The 24,614-nt window shown below is 34.8% G+C and overlaps 1 protein-coding gene across 6 annotated transcripts in view; it reads left to right on the top strand.

The window, feature by feature from the left end:
* STXBP5L (syntaxin binding protein 5L) overlaps positions 1-24,614 on the top strand; it is a 491,711-nt gene that overhangs the window by 209,961 nt on the left and 257,136 nt on the right. For all 6 annotated transcript variants that reach the window (XM_024244879.3, XM_024244878.3, XM_054551430.2 and 3 more), the window contains one exon: positions 4,155-4,278. In XM_024244879.3, the coding sequence (XP_024100647.3) occupies positions 4,155-4,278 (124 nt within the window). The remainder of the gene's footprint in view (positions 1-4,154; positions 4,279-24,614) is intronic.

Below are 24,614 nucleotides of genomic sequence, written 5' to 3'. Positions count from 1 at the left end.
TGGAGGGATAAAAAAAGTCTCCAAATGAACCTGTAGTCACCCTAGAATACTTTACATGTTCTCTCCCATCCCCCTCATAACAGTTAATTTTTTAAGTTTCGGTGCTTAAAGATATAAGCCTTCACCTATTTCATAAGCTGCACAATTCGTTATCAGTGTTCTCATAGTGGTAAAAAAGTTTAGAAATAAAATAAAATGGCAGCTGGGTAATTTTTTTCATGATTGGTGAAAAATAATCTGGTAAGTAATATCATGCAGTTATGTTCTTTATAATCAAATTCTTCAGCATCTTGAATCATAAGAAAAGATGGTCTTAGGGAGCTAAGCTAGGATTTTCCTTTTGTTATACAAATCATAAAGATGGGGATGGATAGTGCTCCCTCTCCTCCCTCTCTCAACACTAGCAGCTAAATAAGAATACAAACACCATGGGAATATTTAGCCAGTTGGAATTAGAATAACCAGCTCAAAAGGAAACCCAAAGGAAAATGCTGAATCATCTAGCTTTCCTATGGCCTTAAAAAGTATGGAAGAAACGTTTTGAGCCTTAAAAAGAGAGTAAAATTTCAGTGAAATTTTAAAATAAAGATTAGCAGCTGCCTAAGTGAGTTAGTACAAATATATGTAATTTATACCTAGAAGTTATTGACATCTGATATATGTATATAAATCTGTCATCTTTATCTATTTTAATGCGTCATTATATGCTCTATTGTTTTAATAGAGATAGTTAAATACTTCATTTTACTACCAAACTTTTCAGCCTCTCCTCAGCACTTTACCTCTCATATCTAGAAAGCAGCTTAATACTTACCTGAAATGGTTTTTCATAAGTCACCAATGAGCTCTTCATTACTACACACAGTGACCTCATCCTAGCCTTTAAATTCCTCACTAAACCTGTGGCTTTACCTCAGTTTCTCCTCCTTAAAATAATTTATTCACTTGTCTGTGTCTTTCCACCTCATTTATCATGCACCCTTTTTCCATAACTGATTTTTCCCTTAGCTCTCCTTTACATTATTGATATTCTTCAGGATATTATGTCTTTACCCTCATTTCTTCTCTCTCCAATTTATACTTTCTAATGTTTATATTCTCTCTTATTTCAAATATTACCTTTATGCTAAAAAAAGAACATCCATATAAATGTAGCCTTTACCTCCTTCTTGAACTCTAGATCTAAATATCTAACAATATATTAGATAAATCCAGCAACATATCCCATTGGCATTGAATTTGTATTTAAATATCTAAACCTCCTTCTATGTTTTCTTCTGGTTTTTAAGTCTGGTTTAGTTAATTCAGTTTAGACCCCTCAAAGTAATATTTGTCTCTTCCATCATCATGTTGTATATGCAATCAGTTTCTGCAGCCTTTCTGATTCTGATTTTATATTGTCTCATTTATTTCCTCTTTTCTAATTCCCACTTCCAATGTCCTAGTGTAAGTTGTTATCTTTTGCCTGGATCACTATAAGAGCATTTTAACTAATCACAACCACTTTTCCTTTGATGTCTTACCTCTTCAATATATCCTTCATTAACAAGATTATCATTTTAAAACAGATTATGGAATTCTCTACAACAGAACCTTTGAATAGCTCTCAATTGTCAACAATACAAAGTCCATATTGCTTGACTTGAGATTTAAGGTCCTAGTGCTATCATTCCTCTTTAGTTAAATTTTTAACATCCTTCTATACATTCCCCACATTTCAGACATATTACTCACTATCTTCCATATATAACACTTATTGCTTATCTCTGAGCCTTTGCTCCTTCTAACTTCTCATCATGAACTGCCTTCTTTCCTCTTCTGTATATCAAAATTCTGTTAGGTCTTTAGCCCCTGTAAAACTATTTAGACAATTTAACTAGCTTCTTCATAAATAGCCATTGATGAATTGAGTTTTGTTTTGGAAATCCAAGGTTATTTTTAGAAACAAATATATGAATTTTACTTTCACATTAACTGTAAAATTTTTCTTTCATTATGTCAATAATTCTTAAGTAATCTTTCACAAAGAAATCCCTCAGAGTTTGGCCTGAGGAAAATTTTTTAATTTCTTAAGAACTGCTGCATTTCCTTTTTTCCATATTGTTATCCAGTTTTTTGGATTTCCTTCTTCTTTCATGTTATCAAGAAACTCAGTCTCAGCCACTGAGTTGATAAAACTAGCTAGCATTTTATGTTTAAAATTCTGTTTCTATCTCTTAAAATTCTTTTTGGATTAGTTGTATTGTATTTGTTTGTTTTTTTTCAGTAAGCCCTCTGAGCCCCCCTCCCTTTTTTTGAGAAAAGAGAGGGGTAGAATCTAATAAATAGAAATTGAATATTTATCTATCAAGTTAGATCAAATGCTAGCTACTCAGTAATGCACTATATGAGACCTGATCTCTGATAACAAGTTGGTTTTACATGCTTGCTTTTCTAAACAATAAATATACTTCTTTAATAGTACTGATTTACTTTGGCTTTATTTTAGCTATTATTTTTATATCTGTTCTTTCCAGTCAATAGAAATTCAGTGAAATAAGAAAGTTTAGGGTTGAGAGTGCCTTTTCTGCCTCCATCTTTGATGGCAAAACAGTTTGAGACAACTTTAAGTTAAATGAGGCTCATCAAAGTTAACATGTAGGGGAGGCAAGAAGATGTGACCTTCCCTTGAACCACCTACAGAAGGGAGAAGAAACAAGCAGAGGAGAAGAGAAAGAAGTATTTTCCCTCTAACTTCCTCTGCTGGACCCTAGCAAAAAAGAAATCTCTGCTTAGTAATGAAGGCCACAGAGTGAGAGAAAACACAAGTCCAGGATTTCATGTTGCTTTTTCCATTTAATCAAATCTTATTTTCTTGATGATATGTTTAATAATTACTTTAGCCATCAGTTATCGGCAACTCCAATAATACTGATTGTTTAGAACTTTTATCAGTTATGTATGTGTAACTTAGTTTGGAAGTTTTAGTTGTATGTGTCTATGTGTGAAGTTTCAAAAAATAAATACGATTAGTATTCACTTATATTAATCTTCTCTCTCTTGCTGTTTTATAAGTGTCTTTAAGGAAAAGATGTTGTATTCTTCTTTTCTGCCTTTATGTCTACTCGAATTTTTCTCATAGTACTTAGTACTTTACCCAAGTTCTGTATATACTTTATTAATTTAGAAAGAATACCAAGGGTGTGGAAATGCTTGTGACATTAATTACTAATTCAGTCAACAGATATTTATTGAGTACTTACTTTATGCTGGTCATTATGCTAGCATTGGGAATACAATAGCTTGGGAAAATGGAATACAGTCAGCCCTCCATATCCATAAATTCCATATCCTTGGATTCAACTAACTATAATAGAAAATATTTTAAAAACAAAAAATAATTTTAAAACAATATAATAATTTATAATAATACAAATAAAAAGACAGTATAGTATAACTACTTACATATCATTTACATTCTATTAGTAATCTAGGGATGATTTAAAGTATATGGGAGGATATTCATAGGTTGTATGCAAATAGTATGCTGTTTTATATAAGGGACTTGAGCATCTGTGGATTTTAGAATCTGAGGGAGTGTGGGAGTTCTCTAACTAATCCCCAATGGATACTGAGGGATGGCTGTAATTACTTTTGAATCTTATCTGACTCAAAACTACAGAGTTAACCTGAAAATATAAAAGAAAATTTAAACCTTTCTTGCTTTAAATTGATTGAAATAGTATATGCAAGAGGGCAATACAGTGCAATGATTGAGAATGTTTTTCGTAGTTAGACCTTGGTTTTGAGTTGACTTGAGCAAGTATCTCAATCTCTCAAGGCCTGTTTCACCATGTGTAAATTGAAAAATCATACACTTTTTTATAGGATTAAATGAAATAATGTGTATAAAATGCTTGCCTTGGGGTTTGGCACATAGAAAGCCTTCAGATGGTAGCTCTTACTTAAATTATTCTTTTAATTGGCTGTGTTAGGAGGAAATAGGACTTCATCTTACCAGAAATTATAGTCTGATATGGGTCAGAGAAATTATGTTTTTTAAGTGTCGTTAGTATAATAATTTTATATCAGAATAGTTTTTCTTTGGAATATAGAATGATATAACCTATCTACTTTTTTCCCCCTCTACTTGTTTTTAATTGTTATTTTATTAGGCTATTCATTCAATTGATTGGCATCATGAGGGCAAACAATTCATGTGCAGCCATTCAGATGGTAGTTTGACTTTATGGAACCTGAAAAGCCCAAGTCGCCCTTTCCAGACCACAATTCCACATGGTAAGATATATGCTTTCAAAAGGAATAAACACTGGCGATTCAGTGCCTTGACTTGAAGTAAGAGAGATGGTATTAATGTGTTTGGTAGAAAAAAGTAATAGGACATAGCTTCTGGTTCTAAATATCCCTTTTATACCACCTACAGATCCCAACATTCTACCGTAAACTTTCCATACTTCCCTTCTTCCTACCAACCCACATCCCTATTTTGTAAGCTGTACTTATGTACTGTCCCAACCAAAAATTGGATAATGGATGGTTGATATATCTGGGGCAGAGGAGATAATATAGGAAATTTTGTCGCTTTTAAGGGCTGAGGAGCCAGTGAGAGAATGGCACTATTTAGATCTGACTTTCAGACTTAATTCCTATACTACTTTATAGTCTATTGTTTTCTAGATTCTCCCACTTGTTTCCATTTCTGCCATTTGATTCCACTAAGTTATGAAGACTGTGGTTTTAATTTTAGGTTTTACTTTTCTTATTGCCTTCCACATTGAGAAGAGCAGTTTAATCCTAAATGAGGATTTTAATCTTAATCGAGGATTTATATTGGATCTCTATACCTAACGGGGAAGAATAAACAATTCAAATGTATAAATATGTATAATTCAGATGACTAAATTATTTGATAATATTGGTGATGATCTGAGTTCTATGTTTACCTCATGCCATTGATTATTTGTAATAATAGGTATGTCAGAACCTAACAGTTGATCAAACATATTCTATTTTACAGTTTCTGAGCATTCATTATCATGTCCCACTTGGAAAGTGTAGTGGTATGTTTTGTGTAATGAGTGACCCATAGATCACAAGCATTCTTAGAATTATTTCATGCTGTTTGTCTGCCATTTTTTTGTACCATAGTTACATGCTCCATCAGTAAATGATTAAATTATGGCAACATTCTTCCAGGATGTAAATGTTTTAGTCTTTAGCTGGTTTACTTAGAGATTACTTTACATTTAGATGCTTAGTTAGAGATGCTTTATTTAGAGATTGCCATTACAGAAACCTTGGATAGATATTAGCTATACATACTACTGAGGATTAACTATTTATTTCTACAATAGGGGATAGGTTCTCTCCACACACCCCCAGCTAACCCCCAATTCTCATGCCTTTTATATGTAAAAGTGTAATATGAGCTAGTCATAAATTTTCTACTTACTTCCTTATGTTCTTCTCAAATATCAGTTTCTATTAGTTCTTTTGGCTAGACTGGACATTTGATACTTTCATTTTTTTACTATATCCGTATTTATTTCATCAGTTTGAATTGTTTTCTGTTATTCTGCTTTTCTGTTGAAATAAAGTTCTGCTTACAGGTTGTTCAACACATCAGCCTTGATGTCTTTTATAATATATAAATCAGATTATATTCCTGTTGCCTCACAATAACATAAGCACCAGTGATTTTGATAATAGAGGCATTTATTGTCATATCTATTGACATTCTTTGGGTTTATTTTTTTCCCTTTTGTTTTAGCCATTTTTATTTTCTAAAATAAAACTTTTCTCTAAGTACCACTTTAGATATATCCTATAAGTCTTTAAATGTAATATTATTAATCATATATAATTTTCATTAATATTTAGTTTGAGATATTTTCTATAATTCCTATTATAATTCTCCTTTGACCCATTAGTTAGACATGTGCTTTCTATTTTCTAAACATTTTCATTTTTATTATTTGTGTTATTATTATTAATCAAAGATGGGTCTTGCTATGTTGCCCAGGCTGGTCCTAAGCCTCTGGAGGCCTCAAGTGATCCTCCCTCTTTGGCCTCACAAAGTGCTAGAATTATAGGTGTGAGCAACCACACCCAGCCTCAATTTCTAAGCATGTTTTTTATGATGGATTTTGAAATCGTAGCCAGAGAATGTGACATAACTAGTTCTACAAAATTTACTGAGATTTGCTTTATAATCAGTGCAGAGCCAATTACCATAGCATTCTAAGTGTGCTTGGGAAGAATGTACATTTTCTAATTGTGACATAAAGGTCAAACTTGAAATTGTGTTTTTCATTTTGTATGGTTTAAATTGTTGCTAATTTTTTGTTCTGATATTTCAATCCTTAGAGAAGCAAGTTAACATTGCTCTTATAATGGATTTTCCTTTGTAATTCTGTTCATTTCTGTTTTACGTACTTCAAAAAACAAATAGGTCAAGGTAGTTGATGGTATTTTCCAGATTCCCTGTAATTGAACTGATACTTGTCTAGTGCTATCAATTGCTGAGAGAGTGTTATTAAATTTCCTAATATGATTATAGAAGTGCACACTTCTCAGTTTAATTCTGCCCATTTTTGCTTTATTTATTTTGGGGATCTATTATTAGGCATCCATTACATATCCTATAAAGAGCATAGTTCCTATACCTTTTGTATACACAGGTTCTTTACCCAAAGATTCAACAAAACCAAAGATCAAAAGTGTTCTGAGAAAAAAAAATTAAAAATACAAAAATTTAAAATAATACAAATAAAAGGAAACAATGCAGTATCACAACTATTTGCATAGTGTCACACTATTGCGTATAAGTAATCTAGAGATGATTTAAAGTATACAGGAGGATGTATGTAGGTTATATGCAAATATTATGCCATTTTATATAACAGACTTAAGCATTTGTGGATTTGGGTATAGGAGGGGGAGTCCTGGAATCAACGGATACTGGGAATAACCATAGTTGAGTCTTGTGCTTTTATCTAGTCAGAGTTCAATCTATTAATATTAAATGTAATTACTGATGAGATTGAATTTTGGCCTATCACTTTATTATTTGTTTTGTGGGTCCCGTCATATTTTTCCCTCTTTTCTCTTTTTGCCTTCTTGGAGGTTATTTCAATATTTTCTATTAGAATTCCATTTTAATTTAAATATTAATCTAAGCATTTTATTTTCACATATTTTTTATTGGTTGCTCCAGGGATTACAATATACTTCCTTAACTGTTCAAAGCCTATTAGAGCTAACATTGTAACACTTCACATAAAGTGTGCAAATCTTGTAACCATGTAGATCTATTTCTCTTCCCCTACTGTCCTTTACACTATGGTTATCATATAGTACATCCAAATATATTGTTATAATTTTTGCTTTAAATCATCACGTCTTTTTTTAATTAAGAGGAAAAACAGTCTTTTGAATTTTCTTTGCTATTTATCATTTTCATTTGTTCCTGAAGATACAAGAACATTATTTAATTTTTCTTGTAGTTCTAGTGGAAATGAATTCATGTAGCTTCCTTTATCTGGAAGTTCATTTTTGTTTTGTTTGGCTTTTACTTTTTTTTTTTTTGCTTTCCTTTTTTGGAGGCCATTTTTCCCGGATTTAGATTCCTGAACTGACAGTTTGTGTGGGCATGTGTGTTTTGGTTTTAAGGTGATGAACACTTTACATGATCTTCTGCCTTCCATAATTTCTGAATGAGGAATCTGTAGTAGCTTGAATTTTGCTTCCTCTTTATATAATGTGTCACTTTTCTCCAATTGCTTTCAAAATTTTGCGGGGTATCTTTTATTTTCAGCAATTTGACTGCTTTATGTCTAGGCTTGGTTTCTTCAAGTTCATTCTGTTAAGGGTTCTACCAAGCTTCTCATATATATATATATAAGATATATAATTTGCTGGATCATCAGCTGTTTTACTCAAGATTAGCACTGTTGATGGCATTGCTCTTATAGCTGGTTGCTGCTGTTGCTGCAAACATCGATTTTTCCTGTTCAATGGTTTCAAATATGTATTTATGGTTTCAAATGTGTATTTTCAATTGCAGTGCTACCAGTTACACATGCAATCATACACACATACAAATACAACACATATCTACATATACGTTATTAAACCAAATCCTATCAAATACTTAATAGTGAAAATTTTGCTCAGAAGCAGGACAGGGGTGTCCACAATTACCACTTTTATTTAATATTTTCCTGGAAATACTAGCCAATATTATTAGACTTGAAAATGAAATATGATACTTAAAAATTTAGAAACAGTATTCAAAATTTTAGTTTCTTATAATGCAATTAGACAACACAAAACAAAAATGAATTAGGAAAACTATTACATGTAACAGTAGAATTCTGTACACAAAACAAACAAAATATAATGGATGAAGAGAACCATTTTGGATCACAGCACCCACAAGAATACATCGGAATAAGCCTTAATGTACATGTGAAGTATTATTTCTAATATGGAACATACAAGAGAAAACTTGAATAAATTACAAACATACCATATGTATGCATACTAAATTCAATAGTATGAAGACATTGATTTCCCACATATTACTTTGTAAATTGAGTTTGTTCCCAAGAAAAATAATTACAGGGTTTTCCCTGACAAAAATGCGCAATGGGGAAAGGGTTCCCTATTTAATAAATGGTGCTGGGAAAACTGGCTAGCGATATGCAGAAAACTGAACTGGACCCCTTCCTTATGCCTTATACAAAAATCAACTCAAGGTGGATTAAAGACTTAAACATAAGACCTCAAACCATAAAAACCCTAGAAGAAAACCTAGGCAATACCATTCAGGACATAGGCATGGGCAAAGACTTCATGACTAAAACAACAAAAGCAATGGCAACAAAAGGCAAAATTGACAAATGGGATCTAATTAAACTAAAAAGCTTCTGCACAGCAAAAGAAACTGCCATCAGAGTGAACAACCTACAGAATGGGAGCAAGCTACAGAATGGGAGAAAATTTTTGCAATCTATCCATCTGACAAAGGGCTGATATCCAGAATCTACAAGGAATTTAAACAAATTTACAAGAAAAAAATCAAACAACCCCATCAAAAAGTGGGCAAAGAATATGAACAGACACTTCTCAAAAGAAGACATTCATGTGACCAACAAACATATGAAAAAACGCTCATCATCACTGGTCGTTAGAGAAATGCAAATCAAAACCACAATGAGATACCATCTCACACCAGTTAGAATGGCAATCATTAAACGTCAGGAAACAACAGATGCTGGAGAGGATGTGGAGAAATAGAAATGCTTTTACACTGTTGGGAGTGTAAATTAGTTCAACCATTGTGGAAGACAGTCTGGCGATTCCTCAAGAATCTAGAACCAGAAATAGCATTTGACCCAGCAATCCCATTACTGGATATATATCCAAAGGATTATAAATCATTCTGCTATAAAGACACATGCGCATGTATGTTTATTGCAGCAGTATTCACAATAGCAAAGACTTGGAACCAACCCAAATGTCCATCAATGATAGACTGGATAAAGAAAACGTGGCACATATACACCATGGAATACTATGCAGCCATACAAAAGAAAGAGTTCATGTCCTTTGTAGGGACATGGATGAAGCTGGAAACCATCATTCTCAGCAAACTAACACAGGAACAGAAAACCAAACACTGCATGTTCTCACTCATAAGTAGGGAGTTGAGCAGTGAGAACACATGGACACAGGGAGGGGAACATCACATAGTAGGGTCTGAGTGGTGGATGGTGTCAAGGAGAGGGAGAGCATTAGGACAAATACCTAATGCATGCCGGGCTTAAAACCTAGATGATGGGTTGATGGGTGTAGCAAACCACCATGGCACATGATTACCTATGTAACAAACCTGCACTTTGTGCACATACATCCCAGAACTTAAAGTTTAATAAATAATAAAAAAGAAAAATAATTACAGGGTTTTTAAAATTAGACATGCAAATATATAGCAAAGATAAACACAATAGGAAAATTATTTAAACAAGAAGTAACGGTTAATTACAGGCAGTTTGGAAGGTTTGATGCCCTGAATGATTCTTACTGAAATAAATAAAATGTTTAATATATCAGGTTTTTAAAAAAATTTTAAATGTCACTGAGATGGTAAGCATGAGAATAAGTAATCTAAAGACTCCAAAAGAGAATGTTAAACTAGAAACTCTGAGAGATAAGTGACAATAGATTTTATTCTAAATTTTCTGCTATACTTTGGAGAGCTTAAACTTCGTTCTTTAAAAAACAGGTTTATTGAGATATAGTTCACAACAGCAATTTAAAGTATAAGCTTCAATGATTTTTTAATATATTCATAGTTGTGCAATCATCAACACAATTCTTTTAATTGTTTAATAAATTTAGAACATTTTCATCACTCCCCCAAAAAACCCCATACCCACTAGCAGTTCATTTCCATCCCCACTCCTTCAGCTCTAGGTAATCACTAATCTTTTTCTATCTCTCTTATAACTCCATTAAAAAATGAGTGAAGGACCTGAATATACATTTCTCCAAAGAAGACATAAAAATGGCCAACACGTATGTAAAAAGGTGCTCAGCATCATTTATCATCAAGGAAATGCCAATCAAAACCACTATGAGAAATCATCTCACACCTATTAGGATGGCTGTTATCAAAAAGTCAAGAGATAACAAATGTTGGCAGGTATATAGAGAAAAGGGAATCTTTGTAAACTATTGGTGAGAATGTAGATTGGTACAGTCATTATGGAAAACTAATAAAGTATGGAGGTTCCTAAAGAAATTAAAAATAGAACTAAGATAGAAACCCAGCAGTTTCTCTTATGGGTATATACCCAAAGGAAATGAAATCACCACCCTATAAAGTTATCTGCACTCCCATGTTCATGACAATATTCACAATAGCCAAGATATGAAAACAGCCTAAGTGTCTGTTGACTGATGCATGGATAAAGAAACCAAGGTATTTAAATACAATGTAATTTTATGCAGCCTTAAAAAAGAAAGATATCTTGTCATTTGCCACAACATAGCTGAACCTAGAGGACAGTATGCTAAGTGAAATAAGCTAGACACAGAAGGAAAAGTATTGCATTGTCTCACATGTGAAATTTTTTTAAAAAGTCAAATATACTGAGAGAATAAAACAGTGGTTACCAGGGGCAGGAGAGCCTGGGGGAGAAAACAGGGAGATGTAGGTCAGAGGATACAAAGTAGCAGATATATAGAAGAACAAGTTCAAATTTAATCCGCAGCGTAAGGACTAAAGTTAATAAAATTGTATTTGAGATTTCTGCTAAGAATTTTAGCTGCTTTTGCCACCAAAAAAATGGTTAAATATGTGAGATGATGGATATGTTAATTTGCCTCACTATAGTGACATGTTTACCATCTATGTACATTCCATAACATCATGTCGTAGACCTTAAATATGTATGATAAAATTTATTTTAAAAAATGAAGTGTTTCAGCTCTAGGTAAGGTTAAAAAAAAGCGTATGCTTTAAAAGTTTGGAAGTTCCTTTAGTTTATATATGAATGTTTTTTCATCTTTTGCTAATCTCTAAATGCCTCCATTTCACCCACATTATTGAAAGATGTTTTATTTGCATATATATAATCCCGCATTGGGAACTATTTTCCCCCAGAGCTATGATGATATTATACAATGTTTGCCAGGCTACCATTTTATTGTTGGAAGTATTCAGTCACACAATTTTCATTCTTTTGTGGTGATTCATCCTTTCTGTGACTTCTATTACAATTTTATCCGTATCTTTGATATTTTATGATTTCATTAAAGTGTGTTTAGGTTGGACATCTCTTTCCTTATCCGGCTTTTGTTGTAGGAAAAAACTGGTTCTTACAACACGACCATGAAATGTTAAGCTCGCAGACACTTTGAAGGGTGAGAAGAGCAGGGTTTATTGGGTGAAAAGGAAAAAAAGGGAAACAAGGACTCTCAGCAAAGCGAGAGTCCTGCTAACAGGCTTCCTGTCTCACAGATTGAACCCCAGGTTACCACTCCCAAACAGAAGAGGTCAGGCTCCTCCCCACTGCAAATGGTGCGAACTTCCCGAGGCTACACCCCAGTGTGCATTCCTCCCAGTGGGCAGGCCGGTTGGAGATTCTCCGGGCACCTCTTTATACTTGGCTTGTCTCATTTTGGAATACACTGGGTTTTTTTGATCTATAGATTTACATTTTTTATTTGTCATGAAAAGTTACCGCTATTTTCTCTTTAAATATCGCCCCGTTCCATTCTATTCTCTTCTCAAATGTATTTTAGACATATTAAGCTTTTCACTTTTTTTTTTTTTGAGACAGGGTCTGGCTCTGTCACCCAGGCTGGAGTGCAGTGGTGTGATCCCAGCTCACTGCAACCTCTGCCTCTTGGACTTAAGTGATCCTCCCTCCTGAGTAGCTGGGACTACAGGTGTGTGCCACCACACCCAGCTAATTTTTGTACTTTTTGTAGACACAAGTTTTCGCATGTTGCCTGGGCTGGTCTCAAATTCTTGGGCTCAAATGATCCTCCAACCTCAGCCTCCCAAAGTGCTGGGATTACAGGCATGAGCCACTGTTCCTGGCTTTCATATATTTCAATATAATGTTTTTTTCTGTCTCCTTGCTTTTCTGTACTGCATTCTGGGTAATTTTTTTCAGATATAACTTCTTTCACTAATTTTCTCTTCAGCTATGTATATTCTGCTTTTTGTGAAATTAATTTTCTTAATTTCTATAATTAGTTTTTATTTCCAAAGTTAGTTTTGCAGATTATAATTTTACATATTCATAATTTGCAAATCTAATAATCTTTTGGTCTTTGGGATAATATCCTTTATTTCTTTAATCATTACATACACATGTCTTCTATATTCTGGGTCTAACTATTCTAATGTCCACAGTTATTGGAAGTATAAAGCTGTTTACTGTTTCTGCTTATTTTTATCAGTGTCTAACTCCTTTTAGTGTAATGATATTGGGTTGAAAGGTCATTGCTCAATATTAATACATAGAGTAGGATTAGATTGAGGATTTTGAAAGTTTTTCAGAGAGAGTCTTCTCTTGCTTCTCTGACTTACTTAGAGATGAAACGACAAAATATCTGCAACTTGCTCTCAAATAGCTCAGAAGTGAAATAATAGCATATAAAGAGAAAGAATATGATAAGGCAATTGTGGAAATAAAGAACTAGAGAACTTGGGTAAATGATATAGAAGAGATTTTTTTAGTAAATTTTCCTTAATTCTATATCAAAATAAAACTGTTCAGAAAAAAAATGAAGGAGCCTAAAAATATGCCAGACTAGAATTAGCAGTCTTTGGAGGATACCATTTCTGAAATAAAAGAGGATACAACTCTTGGAGGCCAAGTGGTAAAGAGAAACAAGGAAGCAAGCATTGAAAATAGAGGGTCCTCCAGAAACAAAAGAAAATTACAAAATCAAAATACATATCAACACCTCCACACACACATAAATGAAGTACAGTTAATAAAACTGTACTTTGCCAAAATGAGAAGTTGCTCTAAATCTAAGAAATATAGTAAGCTAACCTAACTGCTTATGTGTTAATTCTGGTCTATAGAGAATACACATTTCAAATTAACAACCATTGGAATCCATCCTCATAAAAAGATGGTATAAAAGAAAAAAGTAAACAGAAAATAAAGATATTTTAGCTGCTAAAAATTCTCATCAAAAACAACCACAGGTAGTTTAGGTTTCACCTTCTAGATGTAGACCTGGAAAGAGTATAGATCCCACTTTAGGGAAGTGGTGTCTACTATTTTTCTGAGGCTTCAGTAGGCTGTTTTCCCCTCAGAGTGTAAACAAAGCCACCAAGAAGTTCAAACTGGGTGGAGCCCTCCTTAACTCAGCAAAACAACTGTAGCCAGACTGCCTCTCCAGATTCCTTCTCTCTGGGCAGGGCATCTCTGAAAAAAATAAGATAACAGCCCCAGTCAGGGACTTACAGATAAAACTCCCATCTCCCTGGGAGAGAGCACCTGGGGGAAGGGGCGGCTGTGGGTGCAGTTTCAGCAGACATAAACGTCCCTACCTGCTGGCTCTGAAGAAAGCAGTGGATCTCCCAGCACAGCGTTCGAGCTCTGCTAAGGGTCAGATTGCCTCCTCAAGTGGGTCCCTGACCCCCATGCCTCCTGACTTGGAGACACCTCCCAGCAGGGGCCAACAGATACCTCATACAGGAGAGCTCTGGCTGGCATCTGGTGGGTGCCCATCTGGGACAAGCTTCCAGAGGAAGGAACAGGCAGCAATCTTTGCTGTTCTGCAGCCACCACTGGTGATACCCAGGCAAACAGGGTCTGGAGTGGACCTCCAGCAAACTCCAGCAGACCTGGAGAAAAAGGCCCTGACTCTTAGAAGGAAAACTGACAAACAGAAAGGAAGAGCATCAACATCAACAAAAAAGACACCCACTGAGAAACCCCATCTGAAGGTCACCAACATCAAAGACCAAAGGTAGATAAATCTATGAAGATGGGGAGAAACCAGGACAAAAACACTGAAAATTCCAAAAACCAGAATGGCTCTTCTCCTTCTCCACATGATCACAACACCTCGCCAGCAAGGGAACAAAACTTGATGGAGAATGAGTTTGACGAATTGACAGAAGTAGGCTTCAGGAGGTGAGTAATAACAAACTCCTCTGAGCTAAAGGAGGATGTTCTAACCCAGCGCAAGGAAGAAAAGAACCTTGAAAAAAGGTTAGAAGAATTGCTAACTAGAATAACCAGTTTAGAGAAGAATATAAATGACCTGATGGAGCTGAAAAACACAGCACAAGAACTTCGTGAAGCATACACAAGTATCAATAGCTGAACTGATCAAGCGGAAGACAGGATAACAGAGATTGAAGATCAGCTTAATGAAATAAAGCGTGTGAAGACAAGATTAGAGAAAAAAGAATGAAACGGAATGAACAAAGCCTCCAAGAAATATGGGACTATGTGGAAAGACCAAACCTATGTTTGATTGGTGTACCTAAAAGTGAAGGAGAGAATGGAACCAAGCTGGAAAACACTCTTCAGGATATTATCCAGGAGAATTTCCCCAACCTAGCAAGACAGGCCAACATTCAAATTCAGGAAATACAGCGAACACCACAAAGATACTCCTCGAGAAGAGCAACCCCAAGACACAATTGTCAGATTTACCAAGGTTGAAATGAAGGAAAAAATGTTAAGGGCAGCCAGACAGAAAGGTCAGGTTACCCACAAAGGAAAGCCCATTAGACTAACAGCAGATCTTGCTGCAGAAATCCTACAAGCCAGAAGAGAGTGGGGACCAATATGCAATATTCTTAAAGAAAAGAATTTTCAACCCAGAATTTCATATCCAGCCAAACTAAGCTTCATAAGCAAAGGAGAAATAAAATCACTTACAGACAAGCAAATGCTGAAAGATACTGTCCCCACCAGGCCTGCCTTACAAGTGCTCCTGAAGGAAGCACTAAACATGGAAAGGAACAATCTGTACCAGCCACTGCAAAAACATGCCAAATTGTAAGGATCATCAATACTCTGAAGAAACTGCATCAACTAATGGGCAAAATAAACAGCTAGCATCATAAAGACAGGATCAAATTCACACATAACAATATTAACCTTACATATAAACGGGCTAAATGCCCCAATTAAAAGACACGGACTGGCAAATTGGATAAAGAGTAAAGACCCATCAGTGTGCTGTATTCAGGAGACCCATCTCAGGTGGTAAGATATACATAGGTTCAAAATAAAGGGATGGAGGAATATTTACCAAGCAAATGGAAAGCGAAAAAAAAAAAAAAAAGCAAGAGTTGCAATCCTAGTCTTTGATAAAACAGACTTTAAACCAACAAAGATCAAAAGAGACAAAGAAGGGCATTACATAATGGTAAAGGGATCAATGCAACAAGAAGAGCTAACAATCCCAAATATATATGCAACCAATACAGGAGCACCCAGATTCATAAAGCAAGTTCTTAGAGACCTACAATAAGACTTAGGCCCCACACAATAATAGTGGGAGACTTCAACACTCTACTGTCTATGTTAGACAGATCCATGAGACAGAAGATTAACAAGGATATTCAGGACTTGAACTCAGCTCTGGACCACACAGACTTAATAGACATCTACAGAACTCTCCACCCCAAATCAACAGAATATACATTCTTCTCAGAACCACACTGCACTTATTCTAAAATTGACCACATAATTGGAAGTAAAACACTCCTCAGCAAATGCAAAAGAACAGATATCATAACAAACAGTCTCTCAGACCACAGTGCAATCAAATTAGAACTCAGGATTAAGAAACTCAATCAAAACCGCACAACTACTTGGAAACTTAACAATGTGCTCCTGACTACTGGTCAGTAAATAATGAAATTAAGGCAGAAATAAATAAGATATTTGAAACCAATGAGAACAAAGACACAACATAGCAGAATCTCTGGGACACAGCTAAAGTAGTGTTTAGAGGGAAATTTATAGCACTAAATGCCCACAGGAGAAAGTGGGAAAGATCTAAAATTGACACCCTAACATCACAGTAAAAAGAACTAGAGAAGCAAGAGGAAACAAATTCAAAAGCTAGCAGAAGACAAGAAATAACTAAGATCAGAGCAGAACTGAAGGAGACAGAAACTTGAAAAACCCATCAAAAAATCAATGAATCTAGGAGTTGGTTTTCTGAAAACATCAACAAAATAGACCACTAGTCAGGCTAATACAGAAGAATAGAGACAAGAATCAAATAGACACAATAAAAAATGATAAAGTGTATGTCACCACTGATCCCACAAAAATACAAACTACCATCAGAGAATACTATAAACACTTCTATGCAAATAAAATAGAAAATCTAGAAGAAATGGATAAATTCCTAACCACATATACCCTCCCAAGACTAAACCAGGAAGAAGTCCAATCCCTGAACAGACCAATTACAAGTTCTAAAATTGAGGCAGTAATTATTAGCCTACCAACCAAAAACAACCAGACAGATTCACAGCCGAATTCTCCCAGGGTACAAAGAGGAGATGGTACCATTCCTTCTGAAATTATTTCAAGCAATAGAAAAAGAGGAAATCCTCCCTAACTCATTTTATGAGGCCAGCATCATCCTGATACCAACACCTGGCAGAGACACAACAAAAAAAGAAAATTTCAGGCCAATATCCCTGATGAACATTGATGCAAAAATGCTCAATAAAATACTGGTAAACAGAATCCAGCAGCACATCACAAAGCTTATCCACCATGATCAAGTTGGGTTCATCCCTGGGAAGCAAGGCTGGTTCAACATATGCAAATCAATAAATGTAAACCATCACATAAACAGAATCAATGAGAACAACCACATGATTATCTCAATAGATGCAGAAAAGGCCTTCAATGCAGAAGAGGACTTTGATAAAGTTCAGCACCCCTTCATGCTAAAAACTCTCAATAAACTAGGAATTGATGGAACGTAACTTACAATAATAAGAGCTATTTATGACAAACCCACAGCCAATATCATACTCAATGGACAAAAACTGGAAGCATTCCCTTTGAAAACTGGCACAAGACAAGGATGGCATCTCTTACCACTGCTATTCAACATAGTATTGGAAGTTCTGGCCAGGGCAATCAGGCAAAAGAAAGAAATAAAGGGTATTCAAATAGGAAGAGAGGAAGTCATATTGTCTCTGTTAGCAGATGACATGATTTTATATTTAGAAAACCCCATCGTCTCAGCCCAAAATCTCCTTAAGCTGATAAGCAACTTAAGCAAAGTCTCAGAATACAAAATCAATGTGTAAAGTCACAAGCATTCCTATACACCAATAATAGAGAGCCAAATCATGAGTGAACTCTCATTCACAACTGCTACAAAGAGAATAAAATACCTAGGAATACAACTTACAAGGGATGTGTAAGACCTCTTCAAGCAGAACTACAAACCACTGCTCAAGGAAATAGGAGAGAACACAAACAAATGGAAAAGCATTCCATGCTCAAGGATAGGAAGAATCAATATCATGAAAATGGCCATACTGCCCAAAGTAATTTATAGATTCAATGCTATCCCCATCAAGCTACCATTGACTTTCTTCACAGAATTAGAAAAAACTACTTTAAATTTCATATGGAAGCAAAAAAGAGCCTGTTTACCCAAGACAATCCTAAGCAAAAAAGAACAAAGCTGGAGGCATCACACTACTTGACTTCAAACTATACTACAAGGCTACAGTAACCAAAACAGCATGGTAGTGGTACCAAAACTGATATATAGACCAATGGAACAGAACCAAGGCCTCAGAAATAGCACGACACATCTACAACCACATGATCTTTGACAAACCTGACAAAAACAAGCAATGAGGAAAGGATTCCCTATTTAATAAATTGTGTTGGGAAAACTGGCTAGCCATATGCAGCTAACTGAAACTGGACCCCTTTCTTAGACCTTGTACAAAAATTAACTCAAGATGGATTAAAGACTTAAATGTAAGACCCAAAACCATAAAAACCCTAGAAGAAAATCTAGGCAGTACCATTCAGGATATAGGCATGGGCAAAACTTCATGACTAAGACACCAAAAGCAATGGCAACAAAAGGCAAAATTGACAAATGGGATCTAATTAAACAAAAGAGCTTCTGCACATCAAAAGAAACTACCATCAGAATGGACAGGCAACCTACAGAATGGGAGAAAATTTTTGCAATCTATCCATCTGACAAAGGGCTAATATCCAGAATCTACAAGGAACTTAACAAGTTTACAAGAGAAAAACAACCCCATCAAAAAGTGGGCAAAGGGTATGTACAGGTACTTCTCAAAAGAAGACATTTATGCAACCAACAAACTTATGAAAAACAGCTTGTCATCACTGGTCATTAGAGAACTGCAAATCAAAACCACAATGAGATACCATCTCAGGCCAGTTAGAATGGCAATCATTAAAAAGTCAGGAAACAATAGATGCTGGAGAGGATGTGGAGAAATACGAATGCTTTTACATTGTTGGTGGGAGTGTAAATTAGTTCAACCATTGTGGAAACACTGTGGTGATTCCTCAAGGATCTAGAACTAGAAATAACATTTGACTCAGCTATCCCATTACTGGGTATATACCCAAAGGATTTTAAATCATTCTATTATAAAGACACATGCACATGTATGTTTATTGCAGCACTGTTCACAATAGCAAATACTTGGAACCAACCCAAATGTCCATCAGTGATAGACTGGATAAAGAAACTGTGACACATACACACCATGGAATACTATGCAGCCATAAAAGGGATGAGTTCATGTACTTTGCAAGGACATGGATGAAGCTGGAAACCATCATTCTCAGTAAACTAACACAAGAACAGAAAACCAAACACCGCATGTTCTCACTCATAATTGGGAGTCAAACTGTGAGAACACATGGACATAGGGAGGGGAACATCACACACTGGGGCCTGTCAGGAGATGGGGGGCTAGCGGAGGGATAGCATTAGGAGAAATACCTAATGTAGATCACAGGTTAATGGGTGCAGCAAACCACCATGGCACGTGTATACTTATGTAACAAACCTGCATGCTTTGTGCATTTACCCCAGAACTTAAAGTATAATAATAATAATAATAATAATAATAATAATAGAATAGTGCTCTCACTTTAGCAACAATAAAAAATGCTGGACAAACTTTAAATTAACAACTTTTATTAAACTTATCAGAGAACTCAGGTTGTAGGGCAAACAACCATAGTTTACTCTTGAACAATATGAGTGTGAGGGGCAGCAACTCCCCACCAATGCAGTAAAAAATCTATGTATAAGTTTTGACTCTCCAAAAACTTAACAACTAATAGCCTACTGTTGACCAGAAGCTTTACAAATAACATAATCGATTAACAACTATTTTGCGTATTATATGTATTACATACTTACCCTTAGAGAAAAGAAAATGTTATTAAGAAAATCATAAGGAAGAGAAAATACATTTAGAATACTGTACTGTATTTATCAATATCATCAGTTTGTGTTATCTCTTTACAAGACGAATCGTGTCTGAAATGGTGGACAACTGCAGCTGCAGACCTTGATTTATAATATATACCATGCAATTCAGCTTTTATTCGTAATGTCATTACTTTTTTCTGCTTGTTAGGAACATTTCCAGCATCACTAGTGGCACTTTGTATGGGTTCCATGACGCGATTTAAGGTTTTTGATATTGCACTAAACACGATGAAAAATATGTAAGAACCAGAGGGATCACCTTTTACTGTGATATGCAATGTGCTGGAGAGATGAACTGCTCATACTGAGATGACTAGTGTCACATGGCATTTTAAGCAGATATTTGCAGCACTTGAGCTTGCTGCAATAGCAATAGGAGGTGGCTTTGAAATTATTTCAGAGTTCTAGTGTGGATTATAGTTAATATTACACAGTTACGGTTTAATACTGCATCTTTACAGTTTTTTGCATTTCTCTTGACTGCAACTGGCACCTGTACATTCTGTAAATATTTGTGTATATAAGTTTTAATAAATTTTAACTTCTGTGATATATTTGTATATATTTTATGGTAGTAAATGATAATATAGACTAGTATCTATATATTTTCTACATATTCATGGCATAGCTTTTCTTTAGTTTTTTTCTGATATTTTAGGCTAAAGCTGTTTGTCTGCATGTTTTTTCAGATTCTCTTAAATCTCCAAAAACTTCCAATATACTTACTGAAAAAAGTTTGTGCATAAGTTGACCCATGCAGTCTAAACCCATGTTTCTGAAGGGTCAACTGTAATTTGAAATCTGGGGAGAGAAATGTGCCAATTTTGGAGAAACAAGAACTGAATCTTCGCTTGCTTAGGGCAGACACCCTTGGAGGCCACTAAAGCCAATAGAAAGATTTTGCAAAAATTTTTAAATGAATTTCTGAAAGTTGAATATGGACTAATATGAAGGTATAACGCCCCCTGGGGCTACAGACATAAGGTCTTTGTACCCTCTTTCAGCATTTTCCTCCATGACCTTACCAACCAACCACAGGGAAAATCAGAGTGAATCCAGAGAAAGCTTCCTTCAGGGTTCTTGCTGGAGAAAGGAAACAGCAGCCAAAGCCAAATGTCCTCTATTTATTTTATTGACAAAAGCCTGTAGAGGAAGAAGAGTAACAAAACTGTCAATTTAAGGCACTGGATGAAATTCACTGAGCTGGGGAAAGGGAACAGGAAGAAAACCCCAGACAACCCTACCTTTAGAGGAATGGAAGGGATATATGCCAGGCCTGCACAACTACCGGAAGAGGGAGAGAAACACTTTTGAAGCTTATCCTGCAAAAAAACTGTGTTCACAGTACAAATAAGAGAACACTGTATCTACTGTCCACACACCAGTTTGCCAAAATTTAAACTATATGACATGTAACAAGGAAAAATAACAGTAGATACAACTGGACAAACTGTAGGAGACAGATTATCTCTGGGGAACAAAGATTGAGAAAAACCCTCTGGCAAATAGCCCACGCCCTAAATAACAGGCATCTCTAGAGAAATTTGAAGGTTTGGTGCACTGAAGGTAACCATAGCAACAATAAACTCCAAACCCACTGTAACTACTGGCTAGATTAGTGCTAACATCCACACTAAAGGCCTAGAAAAAAAATATGTTCATCTCCAAGCATAAAAACATTTATCTCCATATCTCTTGTCCTGTACATGTTCAACATTCCGCATACATTTATGAGGCGTATGACAAGGCAGACACACACAGTCTCAAGAGACAAAGCAAGCATGCTGATACATTTTAAATTATAAGTTTTGAAATGTATATTTTAAACCCTAGGACAATCACTAAAAGTTTTTCAAGTATAAATGTTAAGTAAATAGTGCAGATGAAATAGAACCATTAAAATACTCAATTAAACCCATAGAAGGCAGAAAAGGAGGGAAAAAAGAAACAAAGAACAAATAGAAAATAACAAATATGGTAGATTTTAAATCCAAGTATATCAATATTCATTTTAATGCTTAAACATGCCAATTAAAAGACAGTGATTCTAATATTCAATTTTGAAAAAAGCAAGACTCAACTACATGTTGTCTACAGGAAACAAGCTTTAAATATAAAACTATAGATAAGTTGACAGTTAAAAAAAAAAAGATATAGCTTACAAATGCCAACCAAAAGAAAGCTAGTGTAGCTGTACTAATTTCAACAATGTAGATATAAAGGAATATTATTAGAGACAAAGAGTGGCATAACCCAATAATAAAATAATAATAAAGGCATTTCTCAAGAAGACATAATAATGCTAACTGTGTATGTACCTAAGACAGCTCTTCAGAATACATGAGACAAAAATTTATAGATCTGAAAGGAGAAATAGACAAATCCACAGCTATATTTGGAAACTTCAAAACTAATCTCTCAGTAATTGATAGAACAAGTGGGCATGATATTGGTAGCCTGAACCCTATCAACTGATTGACCTAACTGACATATGTAGAACAGTCAACACAAGAGTAGCAGAATGCACACAATTTTTTTTAAAGTGGAAATGGGACACTAATCCAAATAGCCCATGTTATGGGCCATAAGATGAACTTTAACAAATTTAAAGTAATAGAAATCACACAAAATATGATCACAGACCATAACAGTCTGAGGTAGAATAACAGAAAAATATCTATAAAATCCCCATTTGTTTGGAGATTATACAGCTCACTTCTATATAACCCATAAGACAATGACAAAATCCTAAGAGAAATTAAAAAATTTTTGACCAGGCGTGGTGGCTTACTCCTGTAATCCCAGCACTTTGGGAGGCTGAGGTGGGTGAATCACTTGAGATCAGGAGTTCAAGACTAGCCTGGTCAACATGGTGAAACCCCATCTGCACTAAAATACCAAAATTAGCTGGGCGTGGTGGCACGCACCTGTAATCCCAGCTACTTGGGAAGCTGAGGCGAGAGAATTGCCTGAACACAGGAGGCAGAGGTTGCAGTGAGCCGAGATTGTGCCATTGCATTCCAGCCTAGGCAACAGAGCAAGACTCTATCTCAAAAAAAATTGTTCTGAAATGAATAAAAATGAGACTATAGCATAACAAAATTTGAGGCATAATAATAACACAGAATTTGGGTGGAAATTTAGAGCATTATATGCTTACATTAGAAAAGATCTAAAATCAGTAAGGAAGGCTTACTTAAAACAAGAAGACAAAATCAAACCCAAAGCAAGAATAAAGAAAGAAATAAGGATTGTAGCAACTATCAATAAAATTAAAGACAAAAAGAAAACAGATAATCAATGAAACCAAAAAGGAGTTCTTTGAAAAGGTTAAAATCAATAAACATCTAGCCAAACTGGCCAAAAAAAAAAAAAAAAAAGATGAAGTATTGAAAAACTGTCATTTAACACTCCCAAAATAACTAATATTCTTAAGCATTTTCAGATATGAAAAGTAACCTCAAATCAAAAATTTAAAAATTATGACAGAAATGGGCAACAAAACCTTAGGAAATATGAAATAAAAATCAACTGACTTCAAGAAAGTAAGTCAATAAAAAGACAAAATCATCTCAAAAATAAAGATAAAATGACAAAGAACAAATGTTCTCAGCTGACAACCCAATAAGGGTGACTGAGAAAAGGGGTGAGAACAACCAATAAAACAAACATTACAAAATGAAGGAGTTTTTTTAAAAAAAAAGCAGAGCAGAAAGTAATAAATATAGAAGATCAGCAAAGAAATTATAACAAAAGTTTAATTGAAGTATCTAGAAAGAACAAAGCACTAAACAGAAGTAATATTTAAAATTATAATTGAGATAGCTTTTGTAAATAAAAACTCTGAATCTATATATTTGAAGGACCTACTTTGTGTCTGCGAAAATTGGTAACTCATTTTTTAGGAAATTTCTACTTTTAAGACAAAGGGAAAAAAATCTGCTAGGCCAATATGCAAAAGACTAGATTATTTATAAAGGAAAAAAAATGGGTGGCATCAGAATTCTCACCCACAATGAAGCATCACAACATATATTAAATATAACAACGAACAAAACAAAGACACTATAAAATAATATGGCATGGCTGAGCCCACATGTCATCAACTATAACCGTAAGTTTAGACAGGCTTAATTCACCTACTAAAATAAAAATATATTTACTTTTTCTCATCAAAGAACACAATCAACAATATGAAAAGACAACTCACTGAGTGGGGAAAAATATTTCTAAATTATATATCTCATAAAGGGTGAATATCCAGAAAATGTAAAGAATTCCTACAACTCAACAACAACAACTACAAATAACCGAATTTTTAAAGTAGGCAGCCAATTTGAATAGACATTTCTTCAAAGAAGATATGCCAGTTAGCCAATTAGCACATGAAACGATGCTCAACATCACCAATCATTAGGAAAATGTGAATTAAAACCATAATGAAAATACCACCTCACATCCATTAGGATGATTACTGCCAAAAACAAAACAAAACAAAAACTAGAAAATAACAAATGTTAGCAAGAATGTGGAGCAACTGGAACATTTGTGCACTGTTGGTGCAAATTTAAATGATA

This window comes from Pongo abelii, chromosome 2 (genome assembly GCF_028885655.2).
Source record: "Pongo abelii isolate AG06213 chromosome 2, NHGRI_mPonAbe1-v2.0_pri, whole genome shotgun sequence".
Taxonomy (NCBI): Eukaryota; Metazoa; Chordata; class Mammalia; order Primates; family Hominidae; genus Pongo; species Pongo abelii.
Note: the sequence above shows the minus strand (reverse complement) of the source record. Positions and strands in the feature narration are given on the sequence as shown.